Source organism: Epargyreus clarus, unplaced genomic scaffold (assembly GCF_041222505.1).
Source record: "Epargyreus clarus isolate Ecla_fem2 unplaced genomic scaffold, WU_Ecla_fem_2.2 ptg000026l, whole genome shotgun sequence".
In the NCBI taxonomy this organism is placed as follows: domain Eukaryota; kingdom Metazoa; phylum Arthropoda; class Insecta; order Lepidoptera; family Hesperiidae; genus Epargyreus; species Epargyreus clarus.
Genome location: NW_027332233.1, coordinates 1,702,451 through 1,726,808, shown reverse-complemented (window position 1 = coordinate 1,726,808; position 24,358 = coordinate 1,702,451). Strand labels below are relative to the sequence as shown.

Genomic DNA, 24,358 nt, shown 5'->3' with positions numbered 1-24,358 from the left:
TATAAACTAAATTAGATCGCAAGGTTAAAACAATTAATGTACGACGGTCACGACCGCGGAATGGGAACTAATACAGGCCTGTATTAGATACAGGGCGACTCCACTACGGCAACGCTGACTACAAAAGAGACTGCAAAATTTTGCTAAGATATTCATCATTCAGTTGATGCCAAGTGGGTAGTAAGTAGGTACGAATTAAGAAACCCTCTGCTTTAGAACCCGCTTCTCATCCGGGGAACCTCCGATTTTCCGTATTATGTAAATAAGGAAAATCAAAGGTGAGAAGAGATTTGTCACTTTCATTAATGGTGTATGAAAACCGCCATGATCGTGAGAAAACCCATATGACGTGTTGGAGAGCTTTCCATAACGCTATCGTTACTAACTGCCCATGTTCATAGGAAATGGACCGACCACACCTGAAACGATAATCATCGTTGGTGTGAATCCTATACTAGTGAGAAATAAACGGGTCGATAATGTCCCTTGACGTTGGACTTCAAAAGCCACCGATTAGCTTGTAGGTTAATAGAAATGCAAGGTTAAAGCAATCATTGATAGTACGCCGGTCAATACCACGATGCGACGCGAAGTAGACCCAAACCCGTGTGCACAAGGACGCCGCCCTGACCTGACACAGATACCTGTGCAGCCCTGAAATAGACACCCCGCCGGTAAGAATAAAGTATTCATAGTGAGTGAGGTCGCCGTGTGTCGTTCCGCAAATGTTTATTTAAGGAAAGGAAAACGTACAAGGAAATACCTCTTGCACTATTCATGTAACAATTGAGAGATTAACTGTTATTTTGTATTGAATTAGATATTACGTGGAAAGACCAGTAAATTTTGGAACTGTGTACACATAAGCAAAACATAACGTAACAAGTGAAGAAACATTGAAAGTAGATGCCGTGGATTATTAAGCGCATTTGTTGTTATTGTTGCGTGCACCAATCGCGAGATATCTGCTCGCCCAATCGAATTTATAGAACCGCGGTCGACAGCCAATAGGTACGCGAGAATTTCCCGCGTTTTCTTTTTAGCGCGCGAGCGAGCTAAATTTTGTTTTAGTTGCAACATGAAGACGGAGCGTACATGTGCAAAGAAAAGGGATGACGTCACGAAGAAAATTCATAAGGTAAGAGGCGAACACAACGGGCAGCGACCAAAATAAAGTCCGTTTATGTAGATTTATGTCACGATCTATTTTGGGAATCGGTCGCACTCGCGTGAACTTGGCGGCGGCGGCTGCGCGCGCGCCGCTCATATGAACACGCGACGAGGAAAACTACGGTGAATTTTGTTTGATAACAATGAGATTTGTTAGTCATCTGTGTAAATTATTTAAATATTTGCTTCATCTTTGTGTGTTTCATTTTCGCATAGCGCAAGAATTACGTTATATCGTAATGTGAGTGCATAATAACGATACATAACGAATAATATTATGTTACCAAATCAGCAATATTGACAGAATCTACATTTAGTTTAGGTACATTCGTCTTATTAAACTTTCATTATGTTAACGTATACTATTTTCTAAAACAAAAGCAATGTAACCATTACTAAAATTATATAATGAGATTATTTCGGAATCTCTGTTTAAGGCTATATAACATCATTGACTTTCTCTCTAAGCTTCAATGCGATGTAAGTTTTAATCGCATCGGGCCGGTAGTGCCGCAGAGATGCGTGTTCCGTGGCTATTAAATCCGTGGGCACGCGTTGGCCAATCGAGGGATTTGCATTTTCTAATTAGAACAATTGATTCTTAGCGGTATCGCGCCGGCCGCTGCCAAAACGCATTGTGGTCAACGTATAAATATTATGAGGTCGATGACTCGCGTGCAGATTGTTGGCAGAGGCGTTGGGAGCGTGTAAGCCATTAATGATTCGATTGTTTACCTAGCTTATCGATCTCTTTCACGCCTTTCGACGAATAGCGGCATGTTCTGTCAAACCCGGTGAGTGGAGGCCGTAACGCATATTAAACAGTGATTGATGAATAATTTGACTTCAGGCGGGTCAAAATTGTAGAGTACATCAGGTAAACAGAGTTATATTAGAAGTGTAAAGATTTAATAATATTAAGTTTTAGTGGAAATTAATACATTCATACAATGTTTGTATTTATGAAATATGTCACGTAAGACACGCAAAATTATATAGGTATCTAAAGACGACACAATAATGTAACGTACGTACGCAAACGTCACGTTTACGAATTTCTCTAAGACCCCAAACAATGAACAAGAGATACGTTAAACATAAAACACAAATTTCACGCGTATAAACAAAAGTCAGAACTCAACTATCTAACAATAAAACTCGAAGAGTACTTCGCATTGTCGGGTCGTAGCGAATAAGTTTTTGTACGTCGCAAACTATATAAAGATACGGAACCACCTGTTTGAGTCACGAGCGAGATGGTTCCTCGCGAGCTTTCCGCTCTCAGTGTACAATTCCAAACTTTTCTTGTAACTCAGCCAATCCAATTCGAAACATCTGTTCGATACAAACGCCATTATACGCTTTCAGTGTGACATAATAAAGACTACAATAGTGTACATGCCGTTGAACTTGGCAGCAACTTGGTGACTTAATACTATCGCGATAGGAGCCACTTCGCTGATACTGAGATACCATTTTATGGTGTTGCTAACTTTCAGTGCCTAATTTTATGGTGCGTTATATATTTGGTAGTCTAAATGAGCTTTTACTTTCATTTGCAACCTTTATTTTGATTTGAATGAATAATGAAAGCAAATAAAACCCTAAAAGATACTGACATTAACATAAAGCAGAAGAGATAGAGCAACATTAGTGAAATTAGGCCAATGATAATATGGAAGAGAAATTACAATTGGTTTTTAATTTATCAAATCTGAAACCACGCCATACAATTCCTCCATTTTATGTTGAATGAAACCATTTTATGTTAACTGGTCATGGTAACCCATGGGTATCACAAACCCCAAAATAGGACAGGACTCTTAACTGAAGCCATACCGTATCGCTACCCCAGAGAATTGCGTTGAAGCGCTCAAGCTGGTATGTACGTACATACACCCATACACCCTCTTTAAATAAATTAGATATAGATGATGCACAGGCAAATTAGCCATCGCGTATTATACCACCATTATCGAACAAATGCCGATAGAAAACAAATATGGTAAATAAATAAATGGTATAGATAAAATAATACCGGCCAAAGCACAAAATTCTGTTGCTGAAGTATGAGTAGCAAACGAGCATGCACTGCATCTGTTTTAGTGGTCACAGCTACTTAGTGATATCTGTAATCGATTTCAAAATTGAGTTACTTCTCCCTAAGTTCAGTCTCAGATATGTTGCTAATCCTGAGATTGCCAAATAGCACGCTTTGAGTAAGTATGTCCCTTACCACAACATTATAACCAAAACCCAACAACACTCAATATATGACAGAAATGGGTGTGGCGGTGGTGGCGTCGTATTTTCGAATGGCGAAGTACTCTACTGTACTCTACTGTTACATGTACAAGGATTTTGTACGGATAAACGTGCAAATTTAACATGTGTATCACAACCAACTCCGTACAAACGTGGAGGTGTCGTGAGAGCAAAAAGCATTTGAAAATTATTGAACCTCGTCGCCGCCCGCCCACGCGCCCAGCCGCGCTCGCCGAGAATTGAACATCTCATTCGACTACCTTTGTACCGATCATAATGGATTATCGGAGAATACAACCTGCCTTCTTATTCAGACGAATCAAAAGCAAAATGCTTTGTGTATTAATCGGATTTCAGAGTGGAAGGATGTTTGATTATGCTACGGAATTAGCAAAATGGACACTTCATGATAGGTCAATCTCAAGTATTAATAGGTCTTACCTGAGTTATATTCTAAATGAGTACCTTATGGGAAAATGATCTTACTACAGTCGGCCCTAGATGTCGTAGACAGTTGGTTACACGCGCTTTGATGCCAAAAGTATAAATACTATGATGTTTTTTTTTATTTCATTTTGCAATGAGTAACTAATATTTTATTATTCTAACCAACGACACATTAAGCAGTATTTGCCTTAATTTTAAAATCGAAAAGATTTGTTGTCATGTTTATCAATCACTATCTATTGAAAGTATACAACAAATAATGCGATAAGTATAATAATTAATTGTATCAAAGTCCCACTCAATTACGCCACTTTAACAATGGCTCTTTGTAGATGATATAAGAAATTTTCTTTCTTAGTAGGTGAGGTGGCGTTTTACATGATATTGTAAAGTGTGTAAGTACGACTACTTATTGGTCTCCTACAAGGCTTTGCATACTAATAAACACTATAATTAAATACCTGGCATCAAAGTATACCGGTAGTACTGAAACTGGATCATATTACAAGGAAATTGTACAAAAAAATGGCATATTTTAAACATACGTAATGATAAAATGTAGCGCAACCGTAACTGTACCAGCCGTGTCGTGAAGGATGTGAAGTTTAATCATCGGTAGTTAAGTTGCACAAACTGCAGAGTTGATAAGTCCCAAATTCAGACACTTTAAACCTACACATAAACCTAACCTTTATATTAGTAGATTTTCAAACGCATTTCAATCAAATCCGCTTCATATACAGCCGAGAGGGAAACGCGCCACTCATGCTTACGTCGTTCATTCATTACATTAATTACGCGCCTCAATTTCCCGCTCCTGGGCCGCGGACCATTGTACACGGGATGACATCGCGAGATCTTAATCTGCGCCATAATTGTTACCGATAGTACAAAATCTCCCGAGCTTGTTAAACGAGCTGTTAAGTTGAGCCATTAGCCCGCGAGCGAGACGAGACTCGAATAACTCTATATAGCTATAAGTCTGCTGGATAACAATTTCACGTAACGTAGATATGAAAATTTCATGTGGATATTCCGACGGAACGGATTGATAGGGCTGAGTGTCATGTTTATGATGTTCATTTTGTTTGAATTCATTTTTAGTTTAACCACGTTTTAAGTTAACGTTACTTTGATCGATTGATTTTCATTGAAAATATCAATACGCTATTTATTCATGAGATCAATGACAAGAATAGTACACGCTTGTACAAATTTAATATTTGCTGAAAGTAATCTATAAAACATTTCCACTTTACATCGTCATAAAACGAGTCTTGAAACAGATCAACGAGTACTCACGGCTGGCGATGAGTTCTTGTGCGACGAGCCCGCTGAGGTCAGGCTCCTCGCCGTACCAGAAGATCCAGAGCTCCTTGGAGGCGCGGAGGGAGAGCGGCGGCGGCGGCGCGGCCATGCCGACGTCGATGTCGAGGGGCTGCGGCGCCGGCACGCGCCGCCACACGCACAGGATGTCGCCGGCGAGGCAGCGCGCGTAGCTGCTGATCACCGGGTCCGCCAGCGGCGCCGCCCCCTCCTCGCAATCGCCGCCGCCGCTCGACTCCCCCCATACGAGCTTACGCCATTTTATGCCATACAGCTCCGTCTGAAAATAACAATAAAAGCAATATTTCAGCATATCTGTCCACTTTGAAAGCAAAATTAGGGCACACAAATCTACTTGAACGTGTTCAACATTTGGGTGCGATAAAATACCTACATACATTTTTTATTGTTTGAATTCATAACGAAAACTTATATCTTTACGAAATAAATTGGGAGAAACGATAATAGTAAATACTATTATCACCAATCTACCCGAGAATTCAAAGATCACCAAATGGTTATTCCCAAATAAAGATTGCAGAGAAGGAGAGTCGACGAAATTCAGTTTTAACGGTTCACATATTTGCGCTTACACATCTTGACGGATTCTCATAAATCACACATCATATTACATTTTCGTTCAACTCAGTAGAATATCAACGTAGTCATAAAAGGATTCCATATTTTGATGTAGATTCCCAAGATGAGGGAGATATAAATTCACCAGGAATTGAGATAGTGATGACGTATGAATATTCTTCAAATGGGCTAGTAAGTACTTTACTAACATACATTCAAATGATATGTATGCATAGGAAAAACGAAGATTAGAGAACTCAACACTTTCCTTCGTAGCTTCTTCCCGGTATAATCATTATTATCGATTTATGACAGTTTCGCCGGTGGCCACAGGTCTCTAGCAACATTAGTTATGCAAACAAACCGACACTTAATATATAGGCAAATAAGGCATAGTTAGTGGAAATAGAATATGATCTGTTAATAATGCGAGCATTACCTATTCCTAGTTCCTAATAATAATAATAAGAAATAATTATTATTTGCCATTTATGTACTAATTTGTTTACATTAAAAAAATTGATACTACTCGTACAAAACCATTTTATTCGCAGTGATGTTCATAAGTTATTTATACAACAGTAATATAATTATAAAATATTTCATACATTATTACGGTTATAAAACTCAGTCCTTCTAAATATGTATATTTGATAACCCGATTAGTTTTATCTATTGTCATATTGTAGATATCTATGTGAAAACAAGCATAGATAATAATTAAAAATACACATTGAAAACAATAATTTAAATGTAGATTTGTAATAGTTTTTGAGTTAAAAGTATAGTATTTGACTAATAGTTTTAAGGTCATAAAAGAAATACTCTAATTAATTTGAATCCGATTACTGAAATCATGTCCTATCCAGAATATGAATTAAAGCTTTCCCACGCAAAAAGCTAATGTACCGTGTCTTCGCCAGGAATACAGGACGTAAGGGACACAGAGCGCGGAATGGGCGGCAGGTGCTGCAGTGCGGGCCGGCTCCGACCTTGGATATGCAAATGTTGAGGGTCATACACCCGGCGACCCAGCGCCCCGCCACCGACCACTACCACCGTCTGGCTTCTGGGCACTATGGATTACGTACGCTTGGGGAAACAGAATATTTATTATGTTATGCGTTAAATATATTTTAAATACAACGAAGTAAGGCTTGATAGGTCTGCAATTCTACTTATTATAGCGCATGGCTAATAGTAGGTACTACTATCGACGCATGTAGAAATTGTTATAAACATTTCCCAAAACGATCATTACTCAACTACAAATGTAATGTAACTTATTGGCCTTAATGTAATGTTACTTATTGGCCCAAATATGAAATAGTTTAACCAAGAAATTGGCCCTGTTCTGAGTAGAATAGTCGTTAAGCATAGCATGTGAATGAAAATGCCAATTGAAGCATGATTTTACGTTAAAACACAAGATGCGAATCGGAAAGTCGTTAAACAAGCTCGCGAGGTGTAAATTCTGCATGTGACTGACTGATAGCTTCGGGCTACGAAACCGAACGACCCTTGTCGGTCCCACCGAAACTCCCCTTCCCTCCGGGGGTGTAAATATCGTGAGAGTTTTTGTGATACACAATACAATAATACTTTTCCAAGTTCTTTGAAAGATCTTTTAGATTTTAAGAATGAAACTAACTTAAATAGTTCCCTGGGCTCCGCAATAATATTTAAGGATTTGCTGCGAAAGATTTAAGAAATAAAAGAATCCAAAATGTATTGTTGAGTTAGTAGAACTTAAATGACATCAATTTAAATTACCAAGAAATTTCCAGTATTATTGCATTGTGTATTAAGACCACATTGTTAAGTATTAAGACTACTTGTTAAGACATTATGTATTAAGACTTTCGTTGCAAGGATACCTTTTACGAAACATAAGTTACAACTCAGGTAACATCAGTGCGAGGTAACATTATATGTTTTGTCAAATTACAATTGCAAAACGTGAACAAAATCCGTGCACGGGCAAGTAGAGGCGGCTGTGTATCGTTTACTGCACGTCGAACGTAATTACTAGGCACAAAAACGTTATTGAGGGCTGAGCGTCCGCCAAACCGCATATTGTCTTCGTGTCGCTCGGCGTTCAATATTTAATGGCGCGCCATTCAAGGGTCAATGGACCTCTTCCCGCGACACCACCATCTGCAGCGGAAGGGGGTCCTCCAGTCCCAGTCCACACCTGGCAGACGCGGCGCGTGGGGTCGCATCGACCTAACGCGATAAGGGGCGGCGCGCCGGGACGAAACGAGTTTAGTCTTAGCGCCCGAATGAGGGTTACGCCTTGTCGCTACTTAGGACGGTATGGCGGATTGATTCGCTTTATACGCTGTTTAGTTTACACATATAACAATATAGTTAGCACACAAAATTGGTCGTTATTATGGTGTTGCATTCGCGGACCAGATAAAAAAGGCAAGAGCTATAGTCCTTTTATCTTAGGACTCAAAATTAAATGATATCACAATGTGTATTGTGTAGAATTTATTCATAAAAATATTACGACAGTAAAAACAAAATTTTGTAATTCGCAAATAAAGATAAGCTACATAATTGTAAATTCCTCTTGCACCTCATGAACGCAGTAGTATTTACATGAAACGACAATTAATGATAAGGGATGTCAAGGCTCGATAACCGCTCTTGATATCCAATACAGGCTGATTGGCATATCACTCCAATAGGTTTAGCGGATTGCCAAGTTCTTGACCCGTATAATAAGCTAGACCGATCTACATAATGAAATCATAAAAATGCCCGTTCTCTCGAGTGACACACCTGCTAATGAGCATTACAATAGTGTGGAGTTTAATTTTACTTTCACACAGCAATAGAGAACAAGTTTATCCAGCAGTGGGATATTTATAATGTTGTCGATGTGCGCTCGTGGCGGCGGGCGCGCAAAGAATGCGCGGCGTGCGCGGGCCGGTGCCGGCCGGCGGGCGGGCGGCGGCGGAGGCCGGCCGCTTTCTAACGCCCGATGCGCCCGCGACCGCTTCACTTTCTATTGTGTGACGTGACGACATGCCGCCATTAAAAAATCACACGCTTCCACGTTAACTCCGTTACCTCAATTGCACCATGGTAAAAATTCTGACGATAGTAAAGCGGTACAATGGTGGCAGGCTCTGCTATGAACACTCGAATAACAGAGGCGGCAAGTGTGGTGATTGTCGTCTGTACCGTTGAGTTGTAACGTTAGACGTAAGCTGAGACTCGAGTCTATCGTTGACACCAGGAACTAGAAAGTTGGTATAGGTAACTGAATCGACGCACCGAGCAGTATGTAGAACGGTCGACTTGTCACGACTTCACATTTGAATGTTGAATTAAAATAGTAATGTTCCACACTCAGAGACTGTTACGAGAGAAAATATGAATCTTATACAAGTTCTCAAACAAATTAATTGTTAAAAGTCGATACTTTAGTGTAGACAACTTTATGGAGACAGGGACTACTATCGTCAAGGCGGATTCCTAAAAGTGCATGGAAACCCCTCAACAAATGTCTTTTTACGCCACTAATGGCTTTGCAATACGGTACGAGGAGGTCAATAGATCGCAATGAAGTTCAAAGAGAGATACTATTGGAGCAGCGGGACAAAATGGGATATCTCGCTAAAATATTTCCCGACAAAGCTGCGAGATCGTAGTGCAGAAGTTTGTTGGAAAATCTGCGGTTATTTGAATTTAAAATGTGTACAGAGCGGCGGGCGGGTGCGGCGAGCGGATAACACCCGGATAGAACGGGACTAACTCGGGAATTGAGACCGTGACCGGTCGTACAGCGAGTTACAGCACTTAGCGGGCCTTTGAGCCGGGAGTCAAACGAGGCTAAGCCTCGTGTCGCTGAAGAAGTTTATCCGCTGGCGACGAAGACACTACGTAAACAATATTATAATCGACATGTTCCCGATATATTTTATTCACAACATACTGTTTTCTTGGAATAATAGGTTCCAAATAATGTATCAATTGAGATCGCAGCAAGATTATGTTTTTGACACATTAATTTTCTCCTGATATATTGTCTGTTCCAAAACGAAAATAAAAAGATTAACATTTATTTATAAATGTACCTGTAGCGTAAGTACTTATGTAGGTAGGTATATTTACGTTTGCAAATGACATGAAAAGACTAAAAATACATTAGATGCAACTTCAATTAAACCACTTAAATTACGCCACTGACTTTAATTTTCAGTGGTTGTATGTCAAACAACTTCAAACAAAACGTTTTGTAACAAATTAGGAAGTAAAATAAACTTCGGTTATAAACAGATAATAATAACAAACAAAGTCGATCTTTACATTTCACTGGAGCGACAGGAGCGCGGCCGCCGATACTGCAGTAAAATAACTTCCGAGAATAAACTCTTAACATTAAAATTTTTAGAACAAACAACCGCATTCTATTTATGAAATACACAAACTTGACCCATTTGCGAACTACTCCGCGCCGCCGATGGTTGCTGATCTCCCCTTTAAAATTAACAAACTTCAAGAAAATATGTCATGAATATCATAATTTTATATTAGTATCTACAGATGGTACTAATATAAAATTCACATCAATAATAATTTTATGTCAGTTGTAGGAATACGCTATGTTACATGTTTACTTCTCTTATAGGGTTTAATTTATAGGATGTCGTTATTACGGGGTCATTAAGGTAGTCCAGTAAGTCAACTCCACAGCGAAATAAGGCAGCGACGTTACGTACAATTAACAGTTTACTGTAAACAATGTGGGTCCGTAAGCGGGCAAATGTAGCAAAACCGTGAAGGGAAAAAACTGCACGGCCAAAAAAGTCGAACACCGCTAGGCGGCGTGTGCGAGCGGGACGGGCGTATGCGGTGCGAGCGGGAGGGTTGGCGCGAAAGTGAGAGGAGGCGAGCGCGGCGCGGCAACCGCGCAGTTACGTTACGAGCGGGGTAAACAATCGCGCGGTGACGAGATGCGCGTGCGCCGCGCGCCGCCACCGGCCCTGCACTTCGCTACTGCATTTTTGATCTGTGACGTCACGTGCGTACTATAAAAATACTTTCTTTTCTAATTTTCCATTATTTCAAAATCTTAGCCACTATATATCAACCAAAATAACAATACAAAATAAAATAATAAAAGAATGTACAAGACTTGCAAACTCAAAATCTCTTGTTTAAATTTAAATTTCCCTTTAGATTTGGGTCGACGAACCTAAAATACAGGAAGAATAAGAATAGGATATAAATATTTGCGAGATTTTACTAATGTGTTTGTATAATACAGAAACAAAAGGTGGCTGCAATCATCATCTGTGCCGTCAAGTCGCTTACAGTGAGTGACCAATTACGTGACTGCAGTTTTATGAACAAACGAATGGTGCGGCCTTCAGCGTCAATGACATTTAACCTTCTGTAATAATCGTATTCGCATTTTTAAATTGCATAACAGCCATGTTTGCAAACAAGAACAGAAGCCAGTCATGATATGACGTCAAGCTGAGGTCTATGACTATGTTGCATTGATCTATTTAATGTCAAGCCTTTGTCTACATGCAAAATCATCGATTATGTCATGTAAATAATGTATCACTTACAATAAAGAATAAAATGTCAACTAATTTCTATAATGTGAAGTTATATACTTGTCAAGTTACTTCGCCGTTTACTTTACAGTTCTTTTAGCATTTGTCATTTGGCGTAACTCTTTTGGACGCTTGAGGATACTGAATATGGATATAGTTCTTCAATCGTCAAGAAGCCACTTCGCCATCCATCTATCGACTTGGAAGCGGCATTACACACGCGTGCGTGACGTGAGCCGCGCGCGTCGTACACTTCCGCAAACCTCATCATTATTATGTATTGCGCGTTACATTTCACCCGGAGCATGGAAGCGCCACCATCGTTACGGACGAATGTAACCTTTACCAATGAAGTTATACCGTTGACTGTCGCTTTAAGTGCAAAATCCAATCGATGATGGCGTCGCAAAAGCGAAGTACCGAGTGGTACTGTTACTACGCGTCTCCGAGCGGTATAAGGCAACGTAAATCAGCGATCGAGATAAGACATGTAACGTACAAAAGGCAATGTTTCCATTTCGCCACGATCAAACTCGACGCCGTTATCTAAACTAGATATCGTTGCGAGTTATAAACAATGTAGAATTAGCAGTTAAGGTACACGTTTTCTAGTTTCACTTCAAGGTTCCGGACTACATACGTACACAACTCTCAAACAAGAGGCAATTTGATATCTTGCTCAACTCAAAAGTAGTACACGATGGAAGCCTTATTCAGTTACAACTTTGTTTGGTCAACCCACTCTCTAGACGAATATTGCAGACAGAGTTGAAACGATCGTGTTCTTGTCTATAGCTGAATACAATAAACACAACCATAGAAAAGTAAACAATACTTATTTATTATTCTATGCCACAACTATTGCTTGCCGCAGCTATAGGAGTGGGAGGTAACAATATATGTGACACATTATTGAATATGTAAAACGTTCAAAATAAATTGTTGTTAATTATTTATCCATTATCAACCTCAATGAAGGAAACTAGGTCACTGCAGGCCACGGATGAGATAAGTAAGCTTTTTTAAAAGAATAACGACAATAATTTAAATGAAACATTGACAAATATTGAAATATTGCTGGTAATCACGACTTCTTCACAAAACAAATCCTCACTTGTGATACTGGCGTAAAAAGGAGCAGTTTTTGCATGACCCGGTTAAAAGTTCAGGTTTCACCGAATTTTTTAATCTAATACGTTTACGCACTGCACGATTTGGTAACGACAACAACACAGGCGACTAGGCGTCTAGGAGATTTAGGTCATGATTAGCATTAACCAGGGTTAGGCACGAGTGTTCTAAATTTGAATTTTATCACCACAAACCTTATTTACAAAGAATTGATTCTAATTGGCCCACTTCATATTACCAAGCTGGGTTGAAACAATTTTATGGTAGTATAGTTTACCTTAGGATGAAATCTCAGTAAGTCAGATTTTTAATATTCATTAAATATCATACAAGGATCATTTGAATGGTAGGCGGCGCTAATGTGCCGATATAACTTCATACAATGAGCTGGATCGTAAAACACATTCTTTCGACAACTACTACCATGTTACTTGGGGCGAGTGGGCGGCATCTAGCGACTAGACATTTACTACCCGATATCGCTCACTCGCTCTAATTTACGAGGTGGCAGCACGTGCGACAGAGATAGCAGCACAATAAACACGCTACCGAACTGTACAGTTATTTGAGCTAATATTATGATAAAACTATTACCCCTGACCCTAGGAGATTCAGATTACACAGCGCTGGAACTTCAAAGGGTTTGGGCGGAATTGAAATATTTCAATGGATTATACAATGAAATATTAGTAGGCACAACATAATGAATGTAACGATATTTTAGTCTTTGATTACCAAATGTAAATATGTAATCATGTCAACATCTCAAATTCAAATAAATTATCAAAGAAATGGGAAGACAATCTTACACCAAAGGTTATTTTTCTTAAGAAAATATTTACAACGAAACTATTATCAGGAATGTTTCGTTTTATCGACGAGAATCATAAATTGTTAAACGAATGCGAATGCTTTGGCTACGAGGACGAAACGAAACAACGACGTGAGTGTCGAACAGCAGTTCATACCTTTAAATAGAAGGCCTTAATTACGGCGGGTGTCTCGGTGTGCTCCCTAACAACAATACGAGTAAAGCCAACGTCTCATATTAATGCAGGAACAAACGCTAAATTGTTATGCGCCTAACGCGTTCGCAGGCACGCGCCGCCGATCGGTGGTGAGGTCAGGCCCCGGTGAGGCACGCACCGAGCTACCATGTTGTTGATACAATAATTATGAAAATTCTAATCGACTACGACTTCAGTACTGGACGATCTTACGTGAATTACAAATATAATTTTAACGTTATCAAACGTTACAAGCCCGTCTCATCTATTTATTTTTTCATAAACGAGTTAATGATCCACTTAATTACTTCTTTTGTTTTGCTGTTTGCGCATATTGCATCGTTTTGTTCATCAGAGTCACTTGTTTTGATTGTAGTAAGTTTCCTCTGATTTGAGGGGTATTGTTAACGAATTGTTTATTTGCGGTTTTCCAAAAATAAAGATATATGTATAATATACGTGTGGAGTACAATACGTCACATTATGAATGATGTCATGAATTATTTTATTCATTTCCTACAAATACGACATTGGAAATCCACAAAGTATAGTAAGTTTTATTGAAAATGATTCGATTTCAGCATATTGAAATTAACCGTGTAGTTTCCTGTCAATTCATTACATCTTCAATAGGCAAGGTCGTCAATTGTCAACTGAGTCATACAAGTTCGCGGTAACTCTTTGGTTAAACATTTAATGTTTACGACAAAGACAAACATCATAAAAAACGACAATTTTTGTGTTATAATACTCATAACGCTTTTGCATAAGGCTTTCTTCTCAAACTAAAGCAAAACACACACATTTAAAATTTGTATAAAATACTTCTTTTCATATTGTTCTCAAAAAGTAATCAAAATATTGCAATTGTGTATTAAGGGACAATAAATCTACTAAAAGTTGCTTACATCTCTTTTTTGTCCACAGCTAGGCACGAATAACTCCTTTTATCTACAGAGACCTTGAGCATACAACGCAAAAAAATCTAAAAATAATCAATATAAATCAGAACAAGAAGACGTAATTCTTCGCAGGGAATTAGTCGTGAATCCGTCGTATTCATATAACGGTGTCGTAAGGTACAAATGTTCATGTGTACAGGCAGTATAGCTGTTGACAACGAGTAGCGGCGACGATGTTCCGATGTGCTGACTGCCGACATCGTGTTGTCGCACAATGTGTTCGCGAGCTATTGTTTAAAAGCCTTTATGATGTCATAATCAAGTCGAATTATTAACTTGACAATTAGGTGTGCGGGTCGATAAACTATTTATATGTGAAAATAATTCATTAGGCTGGGTTTATACAGTACTTGTAAAGTGATGAATGCATAACATTTAACACTGCTTTTCCATAAAAAAAACTTGCTATACGATTTCTAAACGAATCTGAAAAGACATCTTAATAAGAACAATTTAGGACAAATATACCACTAAAAGCTTTTATTTAATCAGTGTTTATATTACGTGACCCACTTAAACGTGTAAGTAGTCGTAAGGGTACAAAAGCTGTTTTCGCATGCTATTAACACTAAGCCTGACTTGGTAGCATCGTATCACTAATGCATGCCGTTGTAGGCACGTAATCAGGATTGAAGGCTTTCTGGATTATCTAGCCGGAATGCTCCATCAAACGGCCTCCGGTAAATTGAACATTAGCCGTAGGACACAATCAGTTTAGATGCCTACTAGAGATGTGCCGAGTCAGGTCGACTCGAGTCAGTACTCGAGTACTTACATAAACTCGCATACTCGAGTACCAATAGTGATACTCGAGTACCAGTAATACTCGAATACTGATGATACTCGTACAAGTAAAAACTTGTTTAACTTTTGTGTAGTGAGTGGCGTTTTTTTTTTTTTTTTTCTCTTCCGTGCTATTGGACTGTATGTTGTGCAAAGTACTCGAGTACTTTGTGAATACTTTGGACTCGAGTACTGACTCGATTCTTTTTTATATGAGTACTAAAGTACTCGAATACCAAAAATGGCCGACTCGGCACATCATTAATGCCTACGTCTAAGCTTCCAAGGCCCCTATGTATAATTAAGTGACGGTATGAAGTTATGCACGTATAGTGTAGAGGAGGTATTAGGATGTACATTGACGGAATTGTAGTGGAATATTGTAAAACGAAGGAATGATTGTAATCGTCAAGTATTAAAGTCACTTGGTAGGTACATCGAAAAACTATATTTCTAATACATACTTTGCTTTTAGCACATACTTCATATTTCTCGTCCTTACAATCGAGTGCCGAAAAAAAGTACAAACAAACCAAAAAGCTGTCTGCGAGCTACCTCTCATTTTGCTTCCTTTGCCGAAATAACGAAAAAACGTCCCACCGGCACCGGTCTCACGTATACAAAACCATAGCTGTGAACAAGAGTAAGAACCTGGCGTTGTAAATAGACCAAAAAGAGAGTGGTGAAGTCGGCTCACCCTGGGCGAGGGTGAAGGGTACAGGGTACAGGTAGCGCGCTCAGCTAACGGTACGGCGAGCGGGGCGGGCGCGGTCAACGAACTCGCATGGCCGTACATCTAGAATTTTGAGGATCTGCCCTAGTTTTTTTAACCGCGCGTTATGTAATGCTGACGCGGTCCACTAAGCCGCGGCCTTAGGCATGCGGCTAAATAATATTACTCTCAGTTAGTGTTCAGATATAAATAACTTATGAATTTTTAATAGCAAATATTTTTATGTAAGAATAAGGACAAATAACACGACATTCGACGACAACGAAATTCTATTATCCTGTTCGTATCATATGACCCTTTTCACATGGACCAGTCTTGTTTTTGACAAGGATATTATACAAGACAGATTTCAGATTGCTTCAACCGGAATTTCTGTTTACGTTTTCAATTATTCTTAAAACTCGATTACAAAACATTTTAGATATGACTACAGGACCTTTATTAACTTCAAATTGAATATTTTGGATACTCAAACTGATTATGGAAATACGTAAGTATGTACTGAGATTTTTTCCTAAAAAGAGCGTTCAATTCCTATGCGAACACATGACCCGTTTCCTCAAAGCATGTGTTAGTATCACGCGGCTAAATTACAGGCGCACGGAGCGAGACGCGTCGTATCTGACGATGCGACAATGCAAACGCCGCAATCCTTTTGTGGCACAAAGGACTCGTTGACATGCCGCGCCGCTGTCGTCCGCCTTGTGGCACTCATCATCCATCTTGCTCGCTTGTTGTACCAATGCTCCAATAATAGAGCCACTATTGATGGACTGCGATGAAATGAATGCATCGTCGTAATTTTGATGTCATATACAAAAATTGTTAGCGCTGGGAAACTTTTTATTGTTTCGTATAATGTTATACAACTATATTTAAATTCTTTGTTTGTAGGTATGTCCTTTGTTCATTTGTTTACAGAGTTATTATACAATTATTATGCTTTTATGTATTCTAGCTATTTTTTCAAGAATGATTGACATAATCAACTCTCTACGAACTAAATTGGAACGTCTGTAACCAATAAGTACCTACCTACTGTTAGACACATCACTACAGTGAATGGCCAACACTAGCTGTCATGTAGACAAGTGGTATTCGGCGCGCTTTTCGATGGAAAAACAAGATGGAAGTTTCGCAAGTTCGTTGTGCGTATTAAATATTTAAATAGTTGTTGCAAAGTTATCTATTAGAAATCAGAAGTGAAATAAAGTACTCACGTGCATAGTGGTGAAGTTGGCAAGGTATTAGTGTAAAGGTGATGTTAAAATACCTACTGGTTGCGGGAATGACGCTATAAAACTAATTATACTTTTATTAAAACTTTACTAACAATTAATGGATGCAATAAGTGTGCTAAAATTGCTATATCAAACTAATTTAGTTCGTGTGAATAACTTTGTATCGAGTTTTGATGTGTGTTCATGTTATCATATCATGGGAAAAACTTTGACAAGTTTGAACATGTCTGTCGATGCGGACGCGCGCTGAAAAAAAAAAGGCATGCTGAGGGTGTTGCTTGCTGACTGCAGATTATGACTGTCTTGGCTTGCATGCTAGAGCGGACGTCTTATGTATCAAATTGAGAATTCGGTGAGATTAGTCCATGTTATTTACTATTGACTGTATAATTAGTATGAGTTATTGATTAGTGAAAGTACATTTTGTGGAAAAGAAAAGAAACTGAGTTATTGATTGATGAAAGTGCTTTTTATGATTAAAAGGAAAATATATATATTATATAATATGTACAAGAACATTAACATAAAATAAGTTGCGCCTAACCTTCAGCTTCATTTGAAATTTAAACTTCATTTATTGCATTGGATAACATTATTAATTAATTTAACTAAAATATATATTTTGCTATAAAAAAAAAATACAAAAATAATTATTAAGAATACTTAATTATCAATTAAAATGGGTCGCCATAAGAGAAGATATAAATCAGTTAGCAGCAGTAGTTCAAGTTCAGAAAGTGAACGTAATGTGGAAAAGAAGAAAAAATACAGAAAGGAATTGAAAAGGAGTAAAGACCGCATTGAGGCTTTAGAAGGCCTTGTCTGTGAACTGCGAAGGAAACATAACGATAATAGAGAACACTCACCTCATGTTGCTGGAAACTCTATGCAAGCTGTGCGCTATGTGGGTCGAAATGATTTTATACCTGAGTTTGACCCCCAAAAATCTGCTGTCTCCATAGAACACTGGATTAGAAATTTAGAAGGTATATCTAAAATGCATGCATGGGATGAACGCACCTTAATTTGTAGCTGTACTTCAAAGTTGCGTGGTTATGCCAAAGGATGGTATGAGCAGCAAACATCATATGAGATGAGCTGGAGTGAGTGGAAAGCAAAACTGATTAAAGCTTTTCCATTCACAAGAAACAAATTGACTCAAATTAGAGATTTGGTTAATAAAATAAGATTACCGTCTGAAAACCCTATTGAATTTTATTATAACAAACTGAGTATTGGTATGTCATGTCAACTAGGGGATGATATAATTACTCAGGCTATCATTGGAACTTTAGGCGACAAGCTTTTAGAAGTTGGAGCTCTGTCAGCTGGTTGTCAAGATACAACTTCACTACTGAAATATTTGGCAAGTTTTATGAATGCAAATAGTACAGAAACAAAGACAGACACAAGCAAGCTCAGCTCGAGTAAGGTCCTCAAGTGTTTTAAATGTGGCAAGGATGGCCATAAAGCTTTTGCATGTCATCGTTCTAGGAAACATAAGGAAGATCAAACGAAATGTTCATTTTGTAATAAACCTGGCCATGTTGAAGCAACTTGTTATCGAAAGAAAAATCAGGAGAAATATTGTTCTTTCTGTAAAATTAAAGGCCACAATATAGAAGAGTGTAGAAAACGAGCAACAGGCTTACAAGATAAAACTATAAGGAAAGTTCATTCGGTAAGTTCTGATTTCTCTGATAGTAAATACTTTAAGTCAGTATTTATTAATGAGATGCCGGCAAGTGCATTTATAGATTTCGGAAGCTCATGCAATATAATCAAACAAAGTGTTTGTGACAAGTTGGGTTTGAAGACTACAACCAATGACACAATTGTAATAAAAGGATATGGTGATGCTTTGACCTGGCCAAAGGGAATTACTACAGCATGTTTAACAGTTGACGGTGTTAAGAAACAAACTGAATTTTATGTTGTACCAGATACAGTACAAGATTTTGACATTTTGGTAGGGCAACCATATACCGAAGCTTCAAACATTGTAGTAGTCAAAACATCTACACAATTAAATGTTTTTGATAAAGAAATGGCGCTGGAAGTTGCAGAATTATGTCAAAATTTAGAAAAGGTACGCTTATATCCTAACACTTCTGTAACATTGAATCCGGGTATTAATAAAATTACTGTAAGAACGGAACCTATGGCAAGTGGAATTTTAAAGGTCAGACAGAGTGAGCAAAGACAACCTAGGTGTGAAAAGAATATTATAGGTGAAGAAGTTGGAAGTGAGGATGGCATGGCAATTATAAAACTTGTCAATATGACTAATGAAGCAATGTCTCTTAAGAGTGAAGAGTGTGTTGCTCGTGCTGACTTACTTGATACATGTAAAGAAAATACTGCACCCAAAATAGGGGGTCATTTATCTGAAAATCAGCATTTGACTCTACAGTCTGTCCTTAATGAATATCAGGACTGTTTCTCTGGTGATGGCATGGAACTTGGAAATTGTCAAATCGAAATGACTATTAGACTGATTGAAGATAAGATTATAAATTATAAACCATACAGGATATCATTTCATGAAAGAGAGATTGTTAAGCAGATTGTTACTGACCTGTTACAAGCTGGAATCATTGAAACATCTACATCACCATATGCAAGCCCTGTGCTTTTAGTTAAGAAGAAAGAGGGAGGTTATCGCATGTGTGTAGACTACAGAGCACTGAACAAAATAACTGAAAAGGAAAGATATCCTTTGCCAGTTATACAAGATTTACTGGATAGATTAGTAAACAAATCAGTGTTCTGTTGTTTAGACTTGGCAAATGGGTACCATCAAATTAAGATAGCAGCTCCATCCAGACCATTTACTGGATTTGTTACACCCGATGGTCAGTACCAATATCGAATGATGAGTTTTGGATTATGCAATGCTCCGGCAGTCTTCCAAAGGGCCATGAATGAAATATTAGCTCCTGTTATTCATAAATGTGCTGAAGTGTACATTGATGATGTTATTATTTGGGGGGAAAATGTAGATGAGTGCTTAGTTAATCTGAGAAATGTTTTTAAGTTAATTAATGCAGCAGGTGTCAAGTTAAAACGAAATAAGTGTAGTTTTCTGACTGAGACTGTTGAATATCTTGGTCATTTAATCTCTGCGGGGAAAATTCGTCCAGCTCCGCACAAGATAAATGCAGTAGCTAATTTCAAGACACCCCATAATGTCCACGAACTTAGGCAATTCTTGGGATTAGCAAGTTATTTTCGCAAATTTATAAAAGGATTTGCGACCATAGCTAAACCTCTCACAATGTTAACAAAAAAAGGAATTGATTGGAATTGGGGACCTGATCAAAGAGAAGCTATGGAACACTTAAAGGACATGTTGACTGCTGATCCCGTCCTTACTATTTATAGTCCAGAACGTGATACGCAGATCCACACGGATGCTTCAAAAGTAGGACTTGGTGGTGTACTTTTTCAACGCCAACAAAATAATGAATGGAAAGTTGTTGCTTATGCAAGCAGGCAAACATCTGCAACTGAAGCTAAGTATCACAGTTTTGAACTGGAAGCGCTTGCCGTTGTCTTCAGTATACAGAAGTATAAAGTGTACATTTCAGGACTCAAATTCACTGTTGTGACTGACTGTTCTGCATTGAGGTTAGCTTGGTCAAAACGAGATTTGTCGCCTCGCATTGCACGATGGTGGCTTGACCTCCAGGAATTTGATTTTGATGTAGAACACAGACCGGGGGCTTCAATGTTGCATGTAGATGCTCTGAGCAGAAACCCTATATTGGTACACCACATTCAAGAGAAAGATTTTATTAATGCTTTGCAAGATGGAGATGAAGATATTCAAGGGTTAATTGAGAATTTGACATTAGAACTTAACACTAACAAGAATAAAAAAAATGGATTGTCTAAAAATTTCAAGATTTCGAATGGATTGTTATGTCGAATTACCGATAATGGTCCAAGACCAGTGTTACCTAAGAGTGCAAGATGGCATATTATGAAAATTTATCATGACAACAATGGACATTTGGGACTTGAAAAATGTATTGAGTCTATACAAGCTAAGTATTGGTTCCCGAAAATGAGGAAAACTATTGGCAAATATGTGGCAAGTTGTATAGGTTGTCAATTTACCAAAAAGCCTACCGGTAAGCAGCCAGGATTAATGCATCCTATTCCAAGGGTGTCTATCCCATTTGAGACTCTCCATGTGGATCATCTGGGTCCCTTTTGTAAAAGCAATGGTAAGGTTTACATCTTTGCCGTTATAGACGGATTTACAAAATTTGTATGGCTTGAGGCAGTTACGAGTGCAAATGCTAAGGGTGCTATAACCTCTCTAAACAAGCTAAGCCAGGTGTTTGGTTACCCAGCACGAATAGTGAGTGATAGAGGCACTGCTTTCACGGGAAATGAGTTTAGGGAATATTGTCAAAATCAGGGTATTAAACATGTGTTGAATGCAGTGGCCTCTCCCCGAGCAAATGGACAGGTCGAACGTCTTAATCGCACAATCCTTAGCTCTCTCACAGCTTATATGGGTAATGAACAAAAAGGGTGGGATGTACACCTCCCCAAAGTACAGTTAGGCATAAATTCTACTATTAGTCAAGGGACTGGTAAATCACCGTTAGAATTATTGTGTGGTTTGAGACCACGGTTGGCAGCTGACCTTCAAGGTTCAGTTTATAGAACAGACCTAAAAGAGATGAGGGCAGACGCGGCCAAGAAAATAAATATGAATGCATCCCAAATGAAAAAAAGATACGACAAAAGTCGACGGTTACCCAAGCCAATCAAAGTGGGTTGCATGGTTATGGTGGAACGAAGGATTTTAAAACCTGGTTTAACTAGTGGTAAATTAGTACCACGATATGCCGGACCTTACAAAGTGACAGCTGTGTTACCTAATGACCGGTATCAAGTTACATCCACCAAGAACGGGAAAAGAATATATCAGAATATAGTGGCTCGTGACAAGTTGAAAGTCTGGCAGGCCAGATGTGTGTCATCCGACGAGAGTAATATTACTGATGAATAAATTAATCTTTAAATGTCTTTTATTAGCTTTATGAGAAAACGCCGTTAAGGTCTTAAATGGTTGGTTTGTTAACTTTAATCTCTGTAACAAGGTCTACAATGTCGCAAGGGGTGTACATTTTACAATGCCGCAAGGGGCGTATATTCTACAATGCCGTAAGGGGCGTACATTCTACCATGCCGCAAGGGGCGTATATTCTACAATGCCGTAAGGGGCGTACATTCTACAATGCCGCAAGGGGCGTATATTCTACAATGCCGTAAGGGGCGTACATTGTACACTGCCGTAAGGGGCATTTATCCAACGCTGCTGCGAGGGGCTTATTTTAGACACTGCCGTAATGGGCGTCTATTCGACACCGCCGTAAGAAGCTGGTGATTTTAAGTGCTGAGATGGACTCATTATTTGTGACAGCCTTTAGGGGTTCCCATAATTATGATATGATGGATACGTCAAAAACTGCTTCTGCAACATAACAAAGTGGTCCAGTATCGAACAGATCGAAGGTGCCCTATTCTAACCAATCTCCTTCGGGGACGAAGGAATTGCAGGATGGCCGAACTGTTAGACACATCACTACAGTGAATGGCCAACACTAGCTGTCATGTAGACAAGTGGTATTCGGCGCGCTTTTCGATGGAAAAACAAGATGGAAGTTTCGCAAGTTCGTTGTGCGTATTAAATATTTAAATAGTTGTTGCAAAGTTATCTATTAATACGTACATAGATTAGTAAAGACTACTCACTCCTAACAAGAAAATGTAACCAGTTTTAACAATTGAAATAGTTGCGTAAAAAAGTTTTGCCATGTCTCCGTGCTAAAATGTCCCTAAAATATTTGAAATAATTATTTATTTATTAGGTAAATTACGCAGTATTAGTTATTTATTCGTAAATTTTCTCTAAATATGTTTTTTTTCGTCAAGAATTCAAAAAAATTACTTACTAATAAACCGTTTGTGGCTTCATTCAATTTCAAGGCAGCGAAGTATCTTTACTAATCTATGCCTACGTACCTAAGGTATAGAATTACTTTTCAAACTAGAAGCTGCGCTATTCTGCTGGCATAATTAGGAAGCTTCAGGATATCATTCAAATGTTAACCAGCATTATTGTAAACAAATAAACGAGCCTTTTTAGTAAATATAACAACTGAAATAATGCTCCAAGAGCCGTAGAACCGATCACAAAAACCGAGTTCAATCGTAAGTAAGTTGGTCAATTCGAGTGGTCTATGGTGACGCGAAATATCATTTCATGCACCATTTGTCAAGTGGAACACGGCAAGTACTGGTGGGAGATACACTTAAACGGCGAGATGTCTGCCTTTAAATTTTATATCAAAGGGGTTTAAGAAACATGCGACCTACTTGGGTGGAGAAATCTAAGCTATTTGAACGTGGTGTATCATAACGACAAAATAACACTGAAGTATAAGGTTTAAGTATAACATTCTGTCAGACCGAATCGTTTTCTTTCATGGTCGACCTCTTTGACTTAACCCTCACGCTCTGATAAGAAACATGGATCGTTCCTTTATAATATAGAAACGAAGAAACGACGACAACGTTGTAGAAACGACGACAAATGCGACAAAACGTAATATTAGGAATGAATAACAGTTTGCACCTTAAAATAAATAAACATAAATATTCAAAAATATTACAATTATATTATTAGTGTGATAATCTGAACACTGAAGATGAAATTCAAAATCCTTTTTCCACAAAAGGATTTTGAATTTCCCTCCCTACAGAAAGTAGGGCTCATCGCATTAGAGTCGATTGCTAGATCATAAAGAACCGTAATACATTAAGAGCATTACTCGCTATTATCTGGAGCATGTAACACCCGAGTCGAATGTATATGGATGGATCGCTAAGGAACAACTCAGTAGCGCCTAAAATCTAAGAATACGTTTAAGTACAATAATAATAGTGTCAGTCTGCTTCAAATGGTCATACCATTGTAGTAATGGTATAATGATTGTACGATCAATCTCATGAAGGCAAACGGATGCAAGCATAAATGGTACTCCTCAAACAAAATGTGCTCAAACATTGTGTTACGTAAATTCAAATTTGAATGCTACAGAGAATGGAG

At 38.4% G+C, this 24,358-nt stretch overlaps 1 protein-coding gene across 1 annotated transcript in view; it reads right to left on the bottom strand.

Annotated features, from left to right (window-relative positions):
* Positions 1–24,358, bottom strand: part of skd (mediator complex subunit skuld) — an 89,366-nt gene that overhangs the window by 54,952 nt on the left and 10,056 nt on the right. Inside the window, exon 2 of the mRNA XM_073087943.1 lies at positions 5,185–5,488. Coding sequence (XP_072944044.1) covers positions 5,185–5,488 — 304 coding nt within the window. The remainder of the gene's footprint in view (positions 1–5,184; positions 5,489–24,358) is intronic.